At 37.4% G+C, this 16,851-nt stretch overlaps 1 protein-coding gene and 1 long non-coding RNA gene across 37 annotated transcripts in view; one reads left to right on the top strand and one right to left on the bottom strand.

Moving 5' to 3' along the window:
* LOC127521139 (zinc finger protein 271-like) overlaps window positions 1-16,851 on the bottom strand; it is a 106,841-nt gene that overhangs the window by 49,322 nt on the left and 40,668 nt on the right. For 5 of the 34 annotated variants that reach the window (XM_051910158.1, XM_051910156.1, XM_051910144.1 and 2 more), the window contains 2 exons: window positions 12,277-12,432; window positions 10,445-10,560 (listed from right to left, as the gene is read on the bottom strand). The exons of 6 other annotated variants lie outside the window; for them this stretch is intronic. In XM_051910158.1, the coding sequence (XP_051766118.1) occupies window positions 10,445-10,499 (55 nt within the window). In that variant the 5' untranslated portion in view covers window positions 10,500-10,560; window positions 12,277-12,432. Of the gene's footprint in view, window positions 1-224; window positions 381-4,568; window positions 4,637-6,702; window positions 10,363-10,444; window positions 10,561-12,276; window positions 12,433-16,636; window positions 16,705-16,851 lie in introns of those variants that run through there. 23 more of the 34 variants (XM_051910159.1, XM_051910157.1, XM_051910145.1 and 20 more) reach the window with 13 other exon arrangements.
* LOC127521169 (uncharacterized) overlaps window positions 1-16,851 on the top strand; it is a 61,249-nt gene that overhangs the window by 13,041 nt on the left and 31,357 nt on the right. Inside the window, exons 2-3 of one of the 3 annotated variants that reach the window (XR_007932295.1) lie at window positions 7,043-7,899; window positions 8,068-8,272. This is a non-coding gene — a long non-coding RNA (uncharacterized LOC127521169). The other 2 variants (XR_007932296.1, XR_007932297.1) reach the window with 2 other exon arrangements.

Here is a 16,851-nt window from a genome sequence, read left to right as displayed (position 1 = left end):
AAAGAAACTAAGAGGAATGGAAGCACCTCAAAAGAGCAGTGTACCAAGGAGGACACTGTTAAGGGACAAACACTTGAGGCGGCACCATATATGCCATCTCAGTCTGGGGTTTGATAGATTCAAGCAATTGGAGACCATTGTGGTCAGCTCTTCCACAGGCAAGCCAGACCACTCTTAAAGGATTAGTCCACTTTTAAATTAAAATTTCCTGATAATTTACTCACCCACATGTCATCTAAGATGTCCATGTCCCTTTTTCTTCAGTCGAAAAGAAATGAAGGTTGAGGAAAACATTCCAGGATTTTTCTCCATATAGTGGACTTCACTGGTCTCCAAACGGTTGAAGGTAAAAATTACAGTTTCAGTGCAGCTTCAAAGGGCTTTAAACAATACCAGACAAGGAATAAGGGTCTCGTACTCTGTCCTTAATCATCATACAATTGTTTGAAGCAACTGCATGCCATATTTTTATATGAAAATAAGCTGAAAACACTCTTCCTGAAAAACTTTGAATACTTTTCTATAGCATTAAACCTCAAATGTCATTGGATTGGTTTCTTTTTTAAATAAAAAAAAAGTAAAAAAGTATGGTATTATAATATTATACCGAAACTAAAATTAAAAATGGAAAAATACTCCCAGATAACACTTAAGCAGCACACAAAATAATTTTCTGTAAGTGCACTTTTTTTTTGTTTGTTGTGTTTTATGTAATTGCACTTTTGAACGATTGCGTAATTGTGGCATCCATAATTGTAATCACGATTAGAAATGTGATTCATTGTGAAGCCCTACACACTACTGACTTACATTATGAGTTGCTGTGATGAACTTCATACAAGTTGGATCAGCCTGCAACTTCAGTTTTACATTGATTTTTGGTGTGAGCTTTGAACCCAGCCCTCAATGTGTTGATGATTTTGGTTTCCATTGTCTGACATTCTTTTTAAGCTCTGTTGCTTAGGTCATATTGAATATTCTACTCTTTACAATCACTGTATTGTCAGGGTTAAAGAACAAAAGGATTAAGCTTTTGAAACTCTACACTACATGCATGCAACAGACATGATATTATGAAGTCTTGCCTAGGTTCTCAGATACTGTGATTTCCTTCTCACGTCTCTGAATTCACCATTCAGTGTTCACCTGAACAGTTTGTGTTTTATATGGTATCACTGTAATCCTTGACCATCAAAACATAGGGGTAGATATCACCTTTTCTGTGTTATCTTTGATTCGGGAGATATGATACAAAGTAGAGGTCAACTGATATGGGTTTTTCTCTGGCCGATGCCGATATTTAGAAATGAGGGCAGCCGATGGCCGATATATGATGCAGAAATGATATACAGATAAAACTGTACAAGTGTACCAAATTTCATGCTCTTATGAAAAAGTGAACATTATTTTTTACACATCACCTGAACTAAAGCTATTCAAAACATTCAATGTAAATTGTGATAATCGGAATTAATAATCGCAATTACAATTTCAAGGAAATAATCACTAATTATGATTTGTCACAATCGTGCAACTCTACCCAGAGATAAACTATAAAACGCTGCACTTTTAAAGCTACTAAAGTTATTCAAGAGCAGTGAGTGATTTAGTCTTTGGTTTAACATTAATGACACAGACAGCAGCAGGTATTTTCATTAGGCTTTAAGTCCCAATGCACGGATCCGATTTCTTTCCCAACTGTTTATTCATTTAAGACATAACTGACTGTCTTTATTCATATACTTGCCAAGACAGACATTTTGACATTTTTGTGTATATTTAAGAAAAATTATTTAGTTAACACTTGCAGAACACTTGAATCCATAAGTATACTACAAGTGGTAACTAAATACATTTTTTAATACAGAGACAGTATGCTAAAAGCACATTTTAGTTCATATTCATTGTGTCTCAAAACAGCACAGTTGAATACTTAGATGTTCTTAAGATTATCTTAAGAAGTACTAAAGAAGAATTTTTAGTATATTAAGGACAAGATTAGTGCACAAAAAATAGAGCGCTTTAAGTACATTATGGAAGTTTTCACCTGGGACATTACATGATTTGACTGAACTGGAAGTTAAGTTCAAGCTTTTAAGGAGGCTTTTCAAGGCTGAGTTTTGTCAGGACTTCAATGGAACGGAAAATGAAAACTACATCCAAACAGAACACTGAAGCAAACTTCTACACATGATTCACTGTCATAGTTTAACATATTTCAGGGCTCAACACTAAAGTTTTTTTTACTGGCCCAGTTGGACCAGTGGTTTAAATATTTACTTGCCCTGCCAAATTTCACTGGCCCGACTACAAAAAAGTAATAAAATAAAATAGGCCTAATTATTGTTTTCAATGTACTTGACCCATAACCTTATGAAGGTTATGACACCAAAAACTACAAGCCTAATAAATGTTAAAGACAAGTGTCAGTAATAAAATAAGTACAAATAATCAAATTAAAAGCAATAGCACAAGTAAATACAACAGAACAAACATACAAATACAATAAACACTGCTTTTCATGTTTTTCAGGCAGAAACTGAATAATCAAATTAACATTAAAAACGCAGACAACGCAGGTTTATTAGGCTGCGGTCACTTTAAGAGCTGTACGGATCCAATATTTTGTTACACAAGCGTTCTGTTTTCTAACTGTTTGTGTTCATTTAAGACATAACCAACTATTTTGAGATAAATTTGAGCGAATACGTTCATTCAAGTGCAAGAAGACGTGAAAGAGAACTCAGTTCAGTATTCGTGCGTTGTCTGAGAAGCAGCTTTCAGTGGAAAGGGCCGTTTCATTGTAGAGATCGAATATTCAGGTGGTTTATCCATTTTCTATTTTAGAAAGTTAAAATGATTTCAAGTTGAATTCTTGTTTTTCCCCATCATTTAAAAAAAAGAAAAAAAAGGCACGATTTTCAAAATTGTAATGTTCAATTCAAAAATGAATTAACAAAAGATACACAGATTAATATACGAGCTGCGTCCCAATTCAGAGGCTACATCAATGACAAGAACAATCCTCCGTAGGCCAGACCGTCCCATTTCTGACCTTCGCAGACTTTGAATTGGGACACAGCCACTGTCTCTAAACTTTTTTGTCCGTTAGTTACTGTTTAAAACTCAAGATGGCGCCAATCACCCATTTAAACAGATTTGCCCACCAAATGTCAAGTACACCAGAGAGACAGTAACAGATATAGGGTGCTTCTCAAATGCAAGGCTGCATCCTAGTGAGGCAGTGTCCTTCCTAGTCCAGTCCTTCTGAGGCTTGTAGACACTAGAATGAGACGTCTAGTAAGTAGTTTATTAAGATTAGTAAGTTTATTATTAAAAACTGGCTTTCTAATGTTGAAATTTCTTTACTTAAAGGATTTTTAAACAGTTTTACTGCTCAAATAATTCACAAATTGTAAAGTCAAAAGCTTCACATTACTGCTTCTAAACCTAAAAAATTTGGCCGAAAAACTTTTTTAGTTACGCGTCCCATATTATTTGCTGTTTAATTTTTTTGTTTTTTTCTAACAAAACCAACTAAATCTAATGAACTGTTTGAAGCTTTAACAACTTTAATGTGTTTAATGTTGTTTCCACTCCACTTAGTTGTTGAAATGTAATCAATTAAATGGTATTCCTTCATAGTAATAAAACGGAAGAAATGATCGGTTCACGCGCTTGAACAGAGGGAAAACTACTGTGACGTCTCAGTGAGTCACTGCGTTTCTGCTCGAGCTACAGGTGACTGGCAGACTGCGGGTGATTGGATGACATAATTTTGGCACCTGCACTAAATCAACACGCTTTAAAAAGAGACTCGTTCGAACTGATGGCGGGAGGAGAGTTGCTGCTGCTTGTTGGCGTTTGTTTGTCTGTCATGAGGCTACCGGAGCTCTCGAGGGATATGGAGGTTGCGGGAGACCACCGCCGCACTCGAGGAGTTCTCGTTCTGATCCGCCTTCCCTAGAACGGATTTTTGGACTTTGATCTTTCTTTGGGTTGTGTTTGGTTGAACTGTTTACACTGATATTACTTACATGCACACGCTGACATACTGACTATCATTTATACTGAGAACTACACATTTCATGTTTATTTCTTATTTCAATGTGTGTTTTAAAGTTACCTCAGAGTTTACCTATGTCATCGGGGGCGCAAACAGGATGATATGAAGCAGAAAAGTTTTAAATTATTTAACACTAGAACCGCCACGGGGTAAAATTTTAGTAATTTAAATAACATGGATTATGTTAATATGTGATTAATGACATTTCATTATATTATAATATTACAGGACCCAAATATGTATTTATTTCATTCTAATGCTCGTTGCCATTGCAGGCTGGTTTAGCCTTTATTCACCAAAAAGTGATTAGTGTAGCCTGCTTAAAATAGCATAAAACAACAGGACAAAGACATAGTTGATGACTAAAAATAATAATTTCATGACTCTAGACATTACTTTGTGAAGACAGTGGCATAAGACAGTGACATAATACATTTTTAGCCATATCAAAATGTAAAAAACATTAAATTGTTTAAAACTACTAATAAGACATTTTGCTTACCTTTTCCCTCAGCGAACAGTGGTAGTTGGCCGTTATGATTCAAATGATGCGCATGAGCAGAGCTTCGACTTTCCAGTCAAATTTCAAAATAGAAAAAACGTTATGAATATGATTTTATTTTTTTATTTTTTTAAATGGTTTGGCGACATGATAGTTCGTTTTTCTGTGTTGTCATAATTCTGGTTGGATTTAGCTTTAATGTACGTTTTTATTTAACAAAGCAGCTGATGTTGCCATAGCGACAGCAAGAAGCTAGTTGCCGAGTCGCTTTCACCCAAAAATGGCGGAAGCGTAATAAGGATGCTGCTGTTGCGTCATCACCAGATGCGGCTGAATTTGACAAATTTTAAATTTTGCCACGATCTTAAGTTTGCCCATTTATCAGCAAGAATTACATTTAGAATGCTCACTCATTCTTTTATATATTTAAATACGTACAGGTCTGAATAAGTTGTTTCAATTTTTACAGAAAGTGTTCCACGAATGACAATTGACCATTATTTCACACACATTTTGACATTTTATTCCCCAAAACTTATTTGAAAGTTTAAAAGTAGACACTTTACATTTAATGTGCTTGTATGATTAGAGCGTACAGCTCATGAAAGTCCAAAATCCAGTATTTCAAAATATTAGAATATTTCCTAAGATCAATCAAAAAATGGATTTGCAAAACAGAAAAGTTCAAGTTCTTTAAAGTATGTTCTTTTGTGCACTCAATACTTGATCGGCAGGACATATTACAGCAAATGACTTGCTCCTAGCACAAATTACAGCATCACTGAAGTGTGGCATGGAAGTGATCAGCCTGTGGCACTGCTGAGGCACTATTGAGCCTTCAGATCATCTGTATATTGTTGGATCGACTGTTTCTCATCTTTCTCTTGAAAATATCCCATAGATTCAGGTCAGGCATATTGGCTGGCCAATAAAGCACAGTAATATCATGCTCAGCAAACCACTTGGAAGTGGTTTTTGCACTGTGGGCAGGTGCTAAAGTCCTGCTGGAAAAGGAAATCAGCATCTCCATAAAGCTTGTCAGCAGATGGAAGCATAAAGTGCTCCAAAATCTCCTGGAAGATGGCTGCATTGACTCTGCACTTGATAAAACACAATGGACCAACACCAGCAGACGTCACGGCCCCCCCAAATCATTATTGACTTCAGAAACTTCACACTAGACTTCAAGCAGCTTGGATTCTGTGCCTCTCCAGTCTTCCTTCATACTCTGGGACCATGATTTCAACATGAAATGCAAAATTTACTTTTATCTGAAAAGAGGACTTTCGACCACTGTTCACTGTCCAGTTCTTTTTCTCCTTAGCCCAGGTAAGATGCTTCTGACGTTGTCTCTGGTTCAGAAGTGGCTTGGTAGTCCTTTTCCTGAAGATGTCTGAGTGTGGTGACTCTTGATGCGCTGACTCCGGCTTCATTCTACTCATTGTGAAGCTCTCCCAAGTGTTTGAATGGGCTTTACTTGACAGTATTCTCAAGCTTGCGGTCATCTCTGTTGCTTGTGCACCTTTGCCTACCCAATTTCTTCCTTCCAGTCAACTTTGCATTTAATATGCTTTGATACATCACTCTGTAAACAGCCACCCCATTCAGTAATGACCTTCTGTGACTTACTCTCTTTGTGGAGGGTGTCAATGATGGTCTCCTGGACCATTGCCAAGTCAGCAGTCTTCCCCATTAGTGTGGTTTCAAAGAACAAAAGATACCCGGAATTTATACTGTAGGGATGGTCATTTAATGAAACTCAAATGTAAATATTCTAATATTTTGAGATACTGGATTTTGGACTTTCATGAGCTGTACGCTCTAATCAACAAATTAAAAAAAAAAAACTTTTGAAATGTTTTACTTTACATGTAGGGAATCTAGAATATATGAAAGTTTCATTTTTTAAAATGATTTACAATAAAAAAATGAACTTTTTCACGATATTCTAATTATATGACCAGCACCTGTATATTCTATTCTTAAATCCACTATTCTTAATGAATTTTAAAACTGTCTAAACAATTTTACCAGAACCTTGTTTTGTTTTTAATATGTTGATGATTGTAAATTATTTGCAGTCAAAGAAGATATACAATCAAAAACAGTAATATTGAAAAAAGTTATTACAGACTTCTATTTCAATACAAGGAAAAATGTAATTTATTTCTGTGAACAGATTTTTCAGCATCATTACTCCAGTCTTCAGTGTCACATGATCCTTCAGAAATCATTCTAATATGATTTGATGTTTGAGAAATCATTTTAATATCACTGACCCCTAACTTTTGAACAATACACACACACACACACACACACACACACACACACACACAAGGACCTGATTTTCATTCACACTAAAAGCCGAACTTATACTGTGACATATAAAGAACACTAGAGGTATTTTATCAAATGAACCTCTTAGGAAAGTGCTGGTCTTGATGATGACGAGCTCATTATTACGACAACATCAGGTGATGCTTTTTCCCGAGACTCGGTTGGTTGAAACTCTTCCCACATTGAGTGCATGACTGAACATTTTCAGTAAATATTGTTATAAAAAATTTTATAAAACATGCATGGATGAATTGTTCACAGTAGAAACAGTAATATGCACTCGAAGTAAATTGGGTAAATTTTTTACACAGACAGCTTCCAACATCACAGCACTGGTAAACATGGATCATCAAGGATTTTTTCCTCAAATTGGCTTTGATGAACAAGACAAACTTAAAGTGTTAGTTCACCCACAAATGAAAATCATCCCATAATTTACTCACCCTCATGCGTCGGGTCAGAGGTCAGTCTTTCGCTGGAACTACACTCACGCACAGCCGTTACAGGAGGCCCGTGATTATAGTTTATAAAGTTATAAATATGGATATTTTTCTTACAAAAACACATCACTTTTCTTCAGAAGGCCTTTATTAACCCCTGCCGTACGGATTACTTTTATGATGGATGGATGTGCTTTTTTGGGTTTCGACATCTAAGTTACATTTAACTTCCATTATACAGCTTGGAATATAACTTCAATTGTGTTCATCTGAACAAAGGTAGTCATATACATCTAGGATGGCTTGAGGGTGAGTAAATCATGGGATAATTTTCATTGTTGGATGAACTAACCCTTTAAACGAACAAAATGCTGCTCTGTTGGAAAGAATATCCACATTTCAGTTGATCTGAATCTCACAACTCCAGTGAGAAGTTATTAACCTCCGCAATTCAAGATGAACTACTTACAACTTATTACAGACAATAGTGTTTCCATGCCTGAGCAGAGAAGCGAACTGACTGAAACTCTTCCCGCATTGATCACATGTGTACGGTGTCTTTCCAATGTGGATCCTCTCATGAGTTTTCAGGTTTCCTGAACTACTGAATCTCTTGTCGCAGTGTGAACACTTGAACGGTTTCTCTCCAGTGTGGATCCTCTCATGTCTTTTCCGGTCTCCTGAACTACTGAATCTCTTGTCGCAGTATGAACACTTGTAAGGTTTCTCTCCAGTGTGGATCCTCTCATGAGTTTTCAGGTTTCCTGAAATACTGAATCTCTTGTCGCAGTGTGAACACTTGAACGGTTTCTCTCCAGTGTGGATCCTCTCATGTCTTTTCCGGTCTCCTGAACTACTGAATCTCTTATCGCAGTATGAACACTTGTAAGGTTTCTCTCCAGTGTGGATCCTCTCATGTCTTTTCAGGTTTACTGACCTACTGAATCTCTTGTCACAGTGTGAACACTTGAAAGGTTTCTGGTCACATGTCAACAGTTTCTCTTTAGAATGAGTACTCATGTGCTCCCTGAGACTTCTTTTACGTGCGAAAGTCTCTCCACACTGGTCACATGTCAAAAGTCTCTCTTTAGAATGAGTACTCATGTGCTCCCTGAGACTTCTTTTACTTATGAAACCCTCTCCATACTGGTCACATGTCAACAGTTTCTCTTTAGAATGAGTACTCATGTGCTCCCTGAGACTTCTTTTACTTATGAAACCCTCTCCACACTGGTCACATGTCAACAGTTTTTCTTTAGAATGAGTACTCATGTGCTCCCTGAGACTTCTTTTACGTGCGAAAGTCTCTCCACACTGGTCACATGTCAACAGTCTCTCTTTAGAATGAGTACTCATGTGCTCCCTGAGACTTCTTTTACTTATGAAACCCTCTCCATACTGGTCACATGTCAACAGTTTCTCTTTAGAATGAGTACTCATGTGCTCCCTGAGACTTCTTTTACGTGCAAAACTCTTTCCACACTGGTCACATGTCAACAGTCTCTCTTTAGAATGAGTACTCATGTGCTCCCTGAGACTTCTTTTACTTATGAAACCCTCTCCACACTGGTCACATGTGAACACTTTGTCTTCAGCATGAGTTCCTTTGTGCTCATTCAGGCTTTGTTTACATGCAAAACCCTTTCCACATTGGTCACATGTCAACAGTTTCTCTTTAGAATGAGTACTCATGTGCTCCCTGAGACTTCTTTTACGTGTGAAACTCTTTCCACACTGGTCACATGTCAACAGTTTCTCTTCAGCATGAGTTCCTATGTGCTCATTCAGGCTTTGTTTACATGCAAAACCCTCTCCACACTGGTCACATGTCAACAGTTTCTCTTTAGAATGAGTACTCATGTGCTCCCTGAGACTTCTTTTACGTGCAAAACTCTTTCCACACTGGTCACATGTGAACACTTTGTCTTCAGCATGAGTTCCTTTGTGCTCATTCAGGCTTTGTTTACATGCAAAACCCTCTCCACACTGGTCACATGTCAACAGTTTTTCTTTAGAATGAGTACTCATGTGCTCCCTGAGACTTCTTTTACTTATGAAACCCTCTCCACACTGGTCACATGTCAACAGTTTCTCTTTAGAATGAGTACTCATGTGCTCCCTGAGACTTCTTTTACTTATGAAACCCTCTCCACACTGGTCACATGTCAACAGTTTCTCTTTAGAATGAGTACTCATGTGCTCCCTGAGACTTCTTTTACGTGCAAAACTCTTTCCACACTGGTCACATGTGAACACTTTGTCTTCAGCATGAGTTCCTTTGTGCTCATTCAGGCTTTGTTTACATGCAAAACCCTTTCCACATTGGTCACATGTCAACAGTTTCTCTTTAGAATGAGTACTCATGTGCTCCCTGAGACTTCTTTTACGTGTGAAACTCTTTCCACACTGGTCACATGTCAACAGTTTCTCTTCAGCATGAGTTCCTATGTGCTCATTCAGGCTTTGTTTACATGCAAAACCCTCTCCACACTGGTCACATGTCAACAGTTTCTCTTTAGAATGAGTACTCATGTGCTCCCTGAGACTTCTTTTACGTGTGAAACTCTTTCCACACTGGTCACATGTCAACAGTTTCTCTTCAGCATGAGTTCCTATGTGCTCATTCAGGCTTTGTTTACATGCAAAACCCTTTCCACATTGGTCACATGTCAACAGTTTCTCTTTAGAATGAGTACTCATGTGCTCCCTGAGACTTCTTTTACGTGTGAAACTCTTTCCACACTGGTCACATGTCAACAGTTTCTCTTCAGCATGAGTTCCTATGTGCTCATTCAGGCTTTGTTTACATGCAAAACCCTCTCCACACTGGTCACATGTCAACAGATTCTCTTTAGAATGAGTACTCATGTGCTCCCTGAGACTTCTTTTACGTGTGAAACTCTTCCCACACTGAGGGCAAGCGAACGACTTCTTGGCTTCAGTCTTTGCAGTCTGTGAGAAAGTCAAAGATTTCTCTCCATTGATGAAATGGTATTTCTCCTCCACCTCCATCTGGTCTAAAATAACAATAATAAATCATCATAAACTTAATGTATAACAATATGTATTATTAATGAAGGATCAGGAATAAACACCAACCACTTTGTTCTTGATGCTCGTCTTCACTTGTTGGCTGATGGGAATATTCCAGCATTTACTGGTGAACTGCGGTGGGAGGAGCTTCACTGAAGGAGAAGGAGCAGATCTATAGAATTCTATAGAAAAGCAATAAATAAATTTCAGGAAGAATGTTTTCAGCTTGATTTTAATATAAAATATGGCATGTAATTGCTTCAAACTATGGTATATAGTCCAGGTGATATGTGCAATTTTTTAGGTGAAAACTTTTTCATAAAAGCATGAAATTTGGTACACTTGTACAGTTTTGGACCCTGAACATTTTCAGAAATGGAGCCATCACAAAAACAACTCGTGGTCACCATGGCGACCATTTTACTTTCTGCCATAACCAAATTATGTAATTTGTATCATATCTTCTGAATCAAACATAACACAGAAAAGGTGATGTCTACTCCTATGTTTTGATGGTCAAGGATTAAAATGATACCATATAAAACAAACTGTTCAGGTGAATAGTTATTGGTGAATTCAGTGACATGAGAAGGAAATGACAGTATCTGAGAACCTAGGCAAGACTTTGTGTTCAAGGATGGTCTGGCTTGGCTGTGGAAGAGTTGACCACAATGGTCTCCAAATGCTTGAGTCCAACCAACCCCAGTCTGTTGCCACCTCAAGTGCTTGTCCTCAACAGTGTTCTCCTTGGTACACTGCTCTTCTGAGGTGCTGCACCAGTACATCTTTAGTTGGGGGGATCTGGCCTCTGTTGTCATGTCATCTGCATTCCAGGTATCCCATGCTATCTTCTTGCCTCTAGTTGCAAATGCGGATACTGTGTCACAGCCAGTGAAGGCACAGAACACATGAAGGGCCTTGGATTTGTAACTGCCAGTCTCCACATCCTGATGACATGGGCCTACAACCAGTACACTGAATCAAGGCTATCTGCTAATCTGCTTGTCACCATTGACAACTGGTGTACCATGAGACCGCAAGAAAGTCCTCAGTTTCTGTTTTGGCACAGTGGCCTGCACAACAGTCAAACCAGATTGCCTCATGCATACATGAAGAGGCAGATACAAGGATGCTACTCCATGCAGCAGATTCTGCAAGAAAGGGATTTAAAAAGATCACCCTGTGCACTGTGGACACAGATGTCATGGTCCTAGCCATTACACACGTCGGAGCTGGACATTGAGGAGATGTGGGTGGCAATTGGGACTGGCAAGAACTTCAGATACATACCTGCCCATGAGACTGCCAAGTCTCTGGGTCCTGACAAATCCAAGGCCCTTCCTGTGTTTCATGCCTTCACTCCCAGACAGCAACCAGCCCACATCTGGTACATGTGGATTACACGTGGACCAGATGTGGGCCCGGTTCTGGGCTGACACTATGTTGCTGTCAGACCTGGCTGTAACACAGCATCTAGATTTGCAACCAGGGGCAAGAAGACAGCAGGGGATACCTGGACTGCAGATGACATGACAACAGAGACCTTCAATGCCCTGTCAAAGGCTTCAAGCATTCCAGAGGAGGTGATTTCCATTGTGGAACACTTCACAATTCTCCTCTATGATGCACCAGCAGCCAACTCAACATCAATCAAGCTTATCTTGAGTTGTTCACAAAGAAACTAAGAGGAATGGAAGCACCTCAAAAGAGCAGTGTACCAAGGAGGACACTGTTAAGGGACAAACACTTGAGGCGGCACCATATATGCCATCTCAGTCTGGGGTTTGATAGATTCAAGCAATTGGAGACCATTGTGGTCAGCTCTTCCACAGGCAAGCCAGACCACTCTTAAAGGATTAGTCCACTTTTAAATTAAAATTTCCTGATAATTTACTCACCCACATGTCATCTAAGATGTCCATGTCCCTTTTTCTTCAGTCGAAAAGAAATGAAGGTTGAGGAAAACATTCCAGGATTTTTCTCCATATAGTGGACTTCACTGGTCTCCAAACGGTTGAAGGTAAAAATTACAGTTTCAGTGCAGCTTCAAAGGGCTTTAAACAATACCAGACAAGGAATAAGGGTCTCGTACTCTAATGGTATCGGTGCATCCTAGCATCATACAATTGTTTGAAGCAACTGCATGCCATATTTTTATATGAAAATAAGCTGAAAACACTCTTCCTGAAAAACTTTGAATACTTTTCTATAGCATTAAACCTCAAATGTCATTGGATTGGTTTCTTTTTTAAATAAAAAAAAAGTAAAAAAGTATGGTATTATAATATTATACCGAAACTAAAATTAAAAATGGAAAAATACTCCCAGATAACACTTAAGCAGCACACAAAATAATTTTCTGTAAGTGCACTTTTTTTTGTTTGTTGTGTTTTATGTAATTGCACTTTTGAACGATTGCGTAATTGTGGCATCCATAATTGTAATCACGATTAGAAATGTGATTCATTGTGAAGCCCTACACACTACTGACTTACATTATGAGTTGCTGTGATGAACTTAATACAAGTTGGATCAGCCTGCAACTTCAGTTTCACATTGATTTTGGTGTGAGCTTTGAACCCAGCCCTCAATGTGTTGATGATTTTGGTTTCCATTGTCTGACATTCTTTTTAAGCTCTGTTGCTTAGGTCATATTGAATATTCTACTCTTTACAATCACTGTATTGTCAGGGTTAAAGAACAAAAGGATTAAGCTTTTGAAACTCTACACTACATGCATGCAACAGACATGATATTATGAAGTCTTGCCTAGGTTCTCAGATACTGTGATTTCCTTCTCACGTCACTGAATTCACCATTCAGTGTTCACCTGAACAGTTTGTGTTTTATATGGTATCACTGTAATCCTTGACCATCAAAACATAGGGGTAGATATCACCTTTTCTGTGTTATCTTTGATTCGGGAGATATGATACAAAGTAGAGGTCAACTGATATGGGTTTTTCTCTGGCCGATGCCGATATTTAGAAATGAGGGCAGCCGATGGCCGATATATGATGCAGAAATGATATACAGATAAAACTGTACAAGTGTACCAAATTTCATGCTCTTATGAAAAAGTGAACATTATTTTTTACACATCACCTGAACTAAAGCTATTCAAAACATTCAATGTAAATTGTGATAATCGGAATTAATAATCGCAATTACAATTTCAAGGAAATAATCACCAATTATGATTTGTCACAATCGTGCAACTCTACCCAGAGATAAACTATAAAACGCTGCATTTTTAAAACTACTAAAGTTATTCAAGAGCAGTGAGTGATTTAGTCTTTGGTTTAACATTAATGACACAGACAGCAGCAGGTATTTTCATTAGGCTTTAAGTCCCAATGCACGGATCTAATATACAACGGCACGGATCCGATTTCTTTCCCAACTGTTTATTCATTTAAGACATAACTGACTGTCTTTATTCATATACTTGCCAAGACAGACATTTTGACATTTTTGTGTATATTTAAGAAAAATTATTTAGTTAACACTTGAATCCATAAGTATACTACAAGTGGTAACTAAATACATTTTTTAATACAGTGACAGTATGTTAAAAGCACATTTTAGTTCATATTCATTGTGTCTCAAAACAGCACAGTTGAATACTTAGATGTTCTTAAGATTATCTTAAGAAGTACTATAGAAGAATTTTTAGTATATTAAGGACAAGATTAGTGCACAAAAAATAGAGCGCTTTAAGTACATTATGGAAGTTTTCACCTGGGACATTACATGATTTGACTGAACTGGAAGTTAAGTTCAAGCTTTTAAGGAGGCTTTTCAAGGCTGAGTTTTGTCAGGACTTCAATGGAACGGAAAATGAAAACTACATCCAAACAGAACACTGAAGCAAACTTCTACACATGATTCACTGTCATAGTTTAACATATTTCAGGGCTCAACACTAAAGTTTTTTTTACTGGCCCAGTTGGACCAGTGGTTTAAATATTTACTTGCCCTGCCAAAATTTCACTGGCCCGACTACAAAAAAGTAATAAAATAAAATAGGCCTAATTATTGTTTTCAATGTACTTGACCCATAACCTTATGAAGGTTATGACACCAAAAACTACAAGCCTAATAAATGTTAAAGACAAGTGTCAGTAATAAAATAAGTACAAATAATCAAATTAAAAGCAATAGCACAAGTAAATACAATAGAACAAACATACAAATACAATAAACACTGCTTTTCATGTTTTTCAGGCAGAAACTGAATAATCAAATTAACATTAAAAACGCAGACAACGCAGGTTTATTAGGCTGCGGTCACTTTAAGAGCTGTACGGATCCAATATTTTGTTACACAAGCGTTCTGTTTTCTAACTGTTTGTGTTCATTTAAGACATAACCAACTATTTTGAGGTAATTTTGAGTGAATACGTTCATTCAAGTGCAAAAAGACGTGAAAGAGAACTCAGTTCAGTATTCGTGCGTTGTCTGAGAAGCAGCTTCAGTGGAAAGGGCCGTTTCATTGTAGAGATCGAATATTCAGGTGGTTTATCCATTTTCTTTTTTAGAAAGTTAAAATGATTTCAAGTTGAATTCTTGTTTTTCCCCATCATTTAAAAAAAGAAAAAAAAACGATTTTCAAAATTTTAATGTTCAATTCAAAAATGAATTAACAAAAGATACACAGATTAATATACGAGCTGCGTCCCAATTCAGAGGCTACATCAATGACAAGAACAATCCTCCGTAGGCCAGACCGTCCCATTTCTGACCTTCGCAGCCTTTGAATTGGGACACAGCCACTGTCTCTAAACTTTTTTGTCCATTAGTTACGGTTTAAAACTCAAGATGGCGCCAATCACCCATTTAAACAGATTTGCCCACCAGATGCGTCAAGTACACCAGAGAGACAGTAACAGATATAGGGTGCTTCTCAAATGCAAGGCTGCATCCTAGTGAGGCAGTGTCCTTCCTAGTCCAGTCCTTCTGAGGCTTGTAGACACTAGAATGAGACGTCTAGTAAGTAGTTTATTAAGATTAGTAAGTTTATTATTAAAAACTGGCTTTCTAATGTTGAAATTTCTTTACTTAAAGGATTTTTAAACAGTTTTACTGCTCAAATAATTCACAAATTGTAAAGTCAAAAGCTTCACATTACTGCTTCTAAACCTAAAAAATTTGGCCGAAAAAACTTTTTTAGTTACGCGTCCCATATTATTTGCTGTTTAATTTTTTTGTTTTTTTCTAACAAAACCAACTAAATCTAATGAACTGTTTGAAGCTTTAACAACTTTAATGGGTTTAATGTTGTTTCCACTCCACTTAGTTGTTGAAATGTAATCATTTAAAATGGTATTCCTTCATAGTAATAAAACGGAAGAAATGATCGGTTCACGCGCTTGAACAGAGGGAAAACTACTGTGACGTCTCAGTGAGTCACTGCGTTTCTGCTCGAGCTACAGGTGACTGGCAGACTGCGGGTGATTGGATGACATAATTTTGGCACCTGCACTAAATCAACACGCTTTTAAAAAGAGACTCGTTCGAACTGATGGCGGGAGGAGAGTTGCTGCTGCTTGTTGGCGTTTGTTTGTCTGTCATGAGGCTACCGGAGCTCTCGAGGGATATGGAGGTTGCGGGAGACCACCGCCGCACTCGAGGAGTTCTCGTTCTGATCCGCCTTCCCTAGAACGGATTTTTGGACTTTGATCTTTCTTTGGGTTGTGTTTGGTTGAACTGTTTACACTGATATTACTTACATGCACACGCTGACATACTGACTATCATTTATACTGAGAACTACACATTTCATGTTTATTTCTTATTTCAATGTGTGTTTTAAAGTTACCTCAGAGTTTACCTATGTCATCGGGGGCGCAAACAGGATGATATGAAGCAGAAAAGTTTTAAATTATTTAACACTAGAACCGCCACGGGGTAAAATTTTAGTAATTTAAATAACATGGATTATGTTAATATGTGATTAATGACATTTTATTATAATATTACAGGACCCAAATATGTATTTATTTCATTCTAATGCTCGTTGCCATTGCAGGCTGGTTTAGCCTTTATTCACCAAAAAGTGATTAGTGTAGCCTGCTTAAAATAGCATAAAACAACAGGACAAAGACATAGTTGATGACTAAAAATAATAATTTCATGACTCTAGACATTACTTTGTGAAGACAGTGGCATAAGACAGTGACATAATACATTTTTAGCCATATCAAAATGTAAAAAACATTAAATTGTTTAAAACTACTAATAAGACATTTTGCTTACCTTTTCCCTCAGCGAACAGTGGTAGTTGGCCGTTATGATTCAAATGATGCGCATGAGCAGAGCTTCGACTTTCCAGTCAAATTTCAAAATAGAAAAAACGTTATGAATATGATTTTATTTTTTTATTTTTTTAAATGGTTTGGCGACATGATAGTTCGTTTTTCTGTGTTGTCATAATTCTGGTTGGATTTAGCTTTAATGTACGTTTTTATTTA

This window comes from Ctenopharyngodon idella, chromosome 10, assembly GCF_019924925.1.
Source record: "Ctenopharyngodon idella isolate HZGC_01 chromosome 10, HZGC01, whole genome shotgun sequence".
Classification (NCBI taxonomy): domain Eukaryota; kingdom Metazoa; phylum Chordata; class Actinopteri; order Cypriniformes; family Xenocyprididae; genus Ctenopharyngodon; species Ctenopharyngodon idella.
The sequence above is the reverse complement of the archived record's forward strand: the minus strand, read 5'-3'. Positions and strand labels throughout refer to the sequence as shown.